The sequence below is a fragment of the Propithecus coquereli genome, unplaced genomic scaffold (assembly GCF_000956105.1).
Source record: "Propithecus coquereli isolate 6110/MARCELLA unplaced genomic scaffold, Pcoq_1.0 Scaffold10, whole genome shotgun sequence".
Taxonomy (NCBI): domain Eukaryota; kingdom Metazoa; phylum Chordata; class Mammalia; order Primates; family Indriidae; genus Propithecus; species Propithecus coquereli.
In genome coordinates, this window is record NW_012133858.1 from 9,036,334 (window position 1) to 9,041,303 (window position 4,970).

At 44.6% G+C, this 4,970-nt stretch overlaps 1 protein-coding gene across 1 annotated transcript in view; it reads left to right on the top strand.

The window, feature by feature from the left end:
• Nucleotides 1-2,133: 2,133 nt before the first annotated feature.
• The window catches only part of ACAP2 (ArfGAP with coiled-coil, ankyrin repeat and PH domains 2), a 161,126-nt gene continuing 158,289 nt past the window's right edge, over nucleotides 2,134-4,970 (top strand). Inside the window, exons 1-2 of the mRNA XM_012639804.1 lie at nucleotides 2,134-2,244; nucleotides 3,656-3,755. Coding sequence (XP_012495258.1) covers nucleotides 2,134-2,244; nucleotides 3,656-3,755 — 211 coding nt within the window. The remainder of the gene's footprint in view (nucleotides 2,245-3,655; nucleotides 3,756-4,970) is intronic.

Sequence of the window (4,970 nt, forward strand, 5' to 3'; positions counted from 1 at the left end):
CCAGAGCTTTTGGAAAGCTGAGGTGGGAGGATCTCTTGAGGCCAGGAATTTGAGACAAGCCTAAGCAACATGGCAAGACCCCGTCTTTACAAAGAATAAAAACATTAGCAGGTGTGGTGGTAAATACCTGTATGCCCAGCTACTCAGGAGGCTGAGACAGGAAGATCACTTGAACCCAGGAGTGTGCAGTTGCAGTGAGCTATGAGCAACCAGAGTTGGTTTCTGTTTCTTGTTAAACCTAAGGACCACGGCTGAAATGGTCTGTATGACTAGAGTTTCAGGAATGGTGGGTGCAAGGATAAAAGGTGGGGCTGATGAGACAGCTCCTGTGTGCTGGGCCAAGGAAACAATAGGAAGAACTATAGTAGTTTGAGATTGGGAGTGATGTGACTAGAATGGCTCTTGAGAAAGATATTAATAGTTTTTAGTAGCAGTACAGAGGCTACGTTGGAGATGGTGAGACTGGCAGGGAGACGGATTAGGATGCTATTTGGCATAATCCAGGCAAGAAAGAATGAAGGCCTGAACAAAGACAATGACGTTGGGTTTTGGAAGGAAGGCACAAATTCAAGAGCTACTATATGAAAACAGTCAACAGGATCTGAGGATCAATGAAATGCGCTGGTTATGAGAGAGGAAGATTGCGGGAGAGGTCCTAGAGAGTAGACTGCAGCCGAATCAAGAGGCCAGGAAGCAACTTCTTAGAAACCTGGGTGTTTGGGGTCTGTGGGGGTTGTAGTTGGGCAGAGAGTAGATTTTCTTACTATATAATAAAAGCAGGAAGGTGGGCAGAGAGTGGAAGGAAGTGGGAGCAGCAGAGTTTACTCAAGTACAGACCTAACAATGAGGGACCCAGAATCAAATTTTGGCCTAAGCCCCTTTAACCTAAATCTGCCTTTTTACCTCAACCTCTTGGCTTGTTAGGATATAAAATTTGTTGCATTTTGAATATTGAAAACTTCTTTCAATTTCAACTCAATCTATATGTAGTGAGTACCTACTGTATTGCTGGTCTCTGAGCTAGGTCCTGGAGTTACAAAACGGAACTTAGCCGGCACGTGAGTTTCAATCATGAGGGCTGTGCCTCAGAATCACCTGTGAGACTCATGCGCAGGCCCCGCCCCTGGGAGATCTGATTCAGTAGGTGGGGGCCACTCATCTGTATTTAAACAAACAATAAACAGAAAATTATACAGATAGTTGTTACAAAGTTATAAACTACTAATGAATTAGCCACTGTTATCTATAGCTTCTTTAATTCTCACAATCACTCTGACAGACAAGTATCACTCTCTGAGCTCATAATCTGTTGGTAAATACATATATGTGCACAAATTATTACGGGGATTTGAATGAGAAGATTACTCTGGGAGAGAAATATATACATTTCTTCAACAATTTATTAGGCACCTATTGCTATGGTTTGAATGTGTCCTCCAGATTTCATGTGTTAGAAACTTAATCCCCAATGTGGTGGTATTGAAAGGCATGGCATTTAAGAGGTGATTGGACCAAGAAGGCTCTGCCCTCACGAATGGATTAACAGATCAATGGGTTAATAGGTTAATGGATTAATGGGTTATCATTAGAGTGGAATTGGTGGCTTTGTTTACAAGAAGAGGAAGAGACACCTGAGCAAGCACTAGCATTCTCAGCTCCTCACCATGTGATGTCCTGCCCCACCTCGGGGCTCTGCAGTGGCCCTCAAAGCAAGAAGGCTCTCCCCAGATGCGGCCCCTTGGCCTTGGACTTCTCAGCCTCTGTAACCATAAGAAATAAATTCCTTTTCTTTATAAATTACCCAGTTTCAGGTATTCTGTTATAAGCAACAGAAAACTGACTAAGACACACAGTAAATGCCAGGCATTGGGTGAAGTTCTACTACAAAGATGAACATAATGTCACCACCCACAGTATATAGACATAAAAATCTCCAATTATAATACAGAACTGAACCCTGTTCCAGCAGAGTTATGTGCAATGGGAAACAGAACCCAGAGTACAAAGGAGAAGTCAAGTCACTGTGATGGGAAAGTACCTGAGGAGATTCCATGTAAGGCAAGTTTTAAACAATGAAGAGGAGTTCACAGGTACACAAAAGGGAGACGGCCCATTCAGGCCGAGGAAAACGTCATGTACCAAGCGGGGCAGAGAGAGAAGCTCACTGAAGCAGGTGAGAGAATTCCCTCATGGATGAAGGGACATGCCCACCTGTCTGAAGTAGACAAACTGGCAGCAAAGAAGGTAGGAAAGGTTGGCAGGTGCTGGATATTGAAGGAACCTTATTTATGAAATTAAAGAATTTGGAGTTTATCCTAGGGACTTGTGGTTTTCAGTTTATACTCAGTGGAGCTGCAAGTACCCCTTGGAGTCCATACATGGGTCATCTGGGGATGGGACGAGGTAGGCAGGGCTCTGGGTCTCCCACCCCGTTTCCACCACACTGACTCTCCTTTTATCTATTTAATTAAGGTGGGCATAAGTGAAAGACTTTTCTTTTAAACAAAGAGTTTCATGACTAAAAGAAATTTAAACTTATAGCTTTCGGTGGTGACAAACCATTGAAGAATTTTAAGCAAGAAAGTGGCGTGAGGTTCCAAGGTGGAAAGAATTGTCAACAGTGTCAGGTGCTGAAGAGACATCAGGAAAACGAGTACTGAAGTGTGTCCTTTAGGTTTGACAACTGGAAAGTGATCTTACTGAAACAGTTAATAGGAGGGGTGGTGGAGGGAGTGGAGAACAGAATGCAGAGGACACTGGAACAAAGAAGAGGATAAAATGTGGAGCCTATGCTTTTAAAGAGTCTTCGCTATAAAGCGATAGAAGGAGATTTGGCAATAGCCAGAGGGGAATTTATACAAGTGACAAGTCCCCTTTCTTTTTTTTGTTTTTATTTTATTTTTTGTTTTTGAGACAAGGTCTCCATCTGTTGCCCAGGCTGGAGTGCAGCGGCCCGATCATAGCTCAGTGCAGTTTCCAACTCCTAGGCTCAAGTGATCCTTCTGCCTCGGCCTCCTGAGTAACTGGGACTACATGAATGCACCACCATGCCCTACTAATTTTTCTGTTTTTTGTAGAGACAGGGTCTTGCTATGTTGCTCAGGCTGGTCTCGAACTCCTGGACTCAAGTGATCCTCCTGCCTGGGCCTTCCAAAGTGCTGGGATTACAGGCATGAGCCATTGTGCCTGGCCTATCACTAACCGATATCCCATGTACATGGTCACAGGGGTGGACTTCTGGGAGCCACGTTTGTACATTGCTGCCCCCTTGACTGTAGTTGATTGGCCCTTGGTGGGGTACATCATCCAAGCGGGGCAATACTTCCACCAAGAAATTTAGAATTTGGGCCAAGAGAGAAAAAGCCCATCCTTCCTGGTTGGTTGGGTAGTCTTGGGAGCTGGTGCCTGGAGAGGTGGATGAAGTGAGCTGCAGGTGTGCAGACAGGACAGACAGGGAGGAGCAGCCAGGCTCTGCTTCCAAATCCTTCTCTAGGCCTGGGGAAAGGCTGCCATCTGGGTTCTGAGTGAAACCACCCCATCTTATCATGAGCGCTTTGTGTCTGGTTAATTCAAATAGTTTCTCTTACTCATAACAAACATAATCCTTTCTGATACAGATGGTGTATGATTTGATTTCTTTCTCTTTTCTTCAAAGAGAAAAGAATGGTCAGTTGAGAGAAAGTCTGAAGATGCAGAGAAAGCGGGGATAATTGATAGAGCCAGAGAAGAATGGAAGGAGTGGGTTCCGAGCACAAGTTAGGAGTGGCAGGAAGAGACATGCCTTCTTCTGAGGTAGGTGGGTAAGAAAAAGGAAAGTGAGAATGTATTATAGATCAGTGTGTGGGCTGGACTAGAAGAATGTTTTTAATGACTCTTATTTTCTTTTTGATGAGTCAAGGATGGGCCACAGTTTGCGGGAGGCTTGAGGAGAGTGGCAAGGTTTGAGAAGAGCTTTTGTGCCTGTGGTCCAGAGATCTGACCACAGATAAATAATACAAAGACAGTTGAAAATCCTAAGTATGTTGAGGTGAAAGCAGTGATAGAGTTGCAGCCCTAAAAGCCTTCACCCCTTTGCTTACATATCCCCCTTTAAAATATAAATCAGGCCAGGCAAGGCTACTCACACCTGTAATCCCAGCACTTTGGGAGGCTGAGTGGGAGGATCACTTGAGCCCAGGAGTTTGAGACCAGCCTAGGCAGCAGAGTGAGACATCGTCTTTATAAAATATTTTTAAAAATTATCCAGGCATGGTGGCGTGCACCTGTGATCCCAGATACTTGGGAGGCTGAGGCAGGAGGATTGCTTGAGCCTGGGAGTTTGAGGTTGCAATGAGCTATGATGATGCGACTGCTCTCTAGCCCGGGCAATAGAATGAGACCCTGGCTCAAAACAAACAAACAAATAACCCCTTCCCCCTAAAAAAAAACCCAAGTCATATCATATTGTTCTCCTGCTTCAAATTTTCCAATGGCTTCCTGCTGCTTTAAAATATAAACTGTTTCCAGTCTTGCTCAGCAAATAGGATGGGGGAAAGCAGAAGGAATCTGTTTGGATTGATCCAGAGGTGGGTGTGTGAAATTGCCAGGGAATGACCGGGGTGGAGGGTGAGATAAAGTGGGTGCCAACAGCCTGGGGGACAAAAACGAGTACTAGGTGGGAGTGGGAGTGGGGGTGGGGGCATGAAGTGATTTTGTGGAAGTAAGACAAGTGGAGGCATCCTGAGTTTGTGCATGAGATGTTCTGGGTGAGACAATGGTTTAAGATGGGGACATTTGAGGACTTTCAGAAATGACATATTTTGCGATGCATAAACTTTCTCTTCTATGAATGGCACCACCTCCCACCCAGTCACCCAACTTGGAACCTGGAGTTTAGTCTTTTTTTTTCTTCCTCCCTCACATTCAGTTGGCCATCAGATCCTTTCAGTTGTATTTCCTAAACATCTCTTGACTGCAGTTGCATTAGTTGA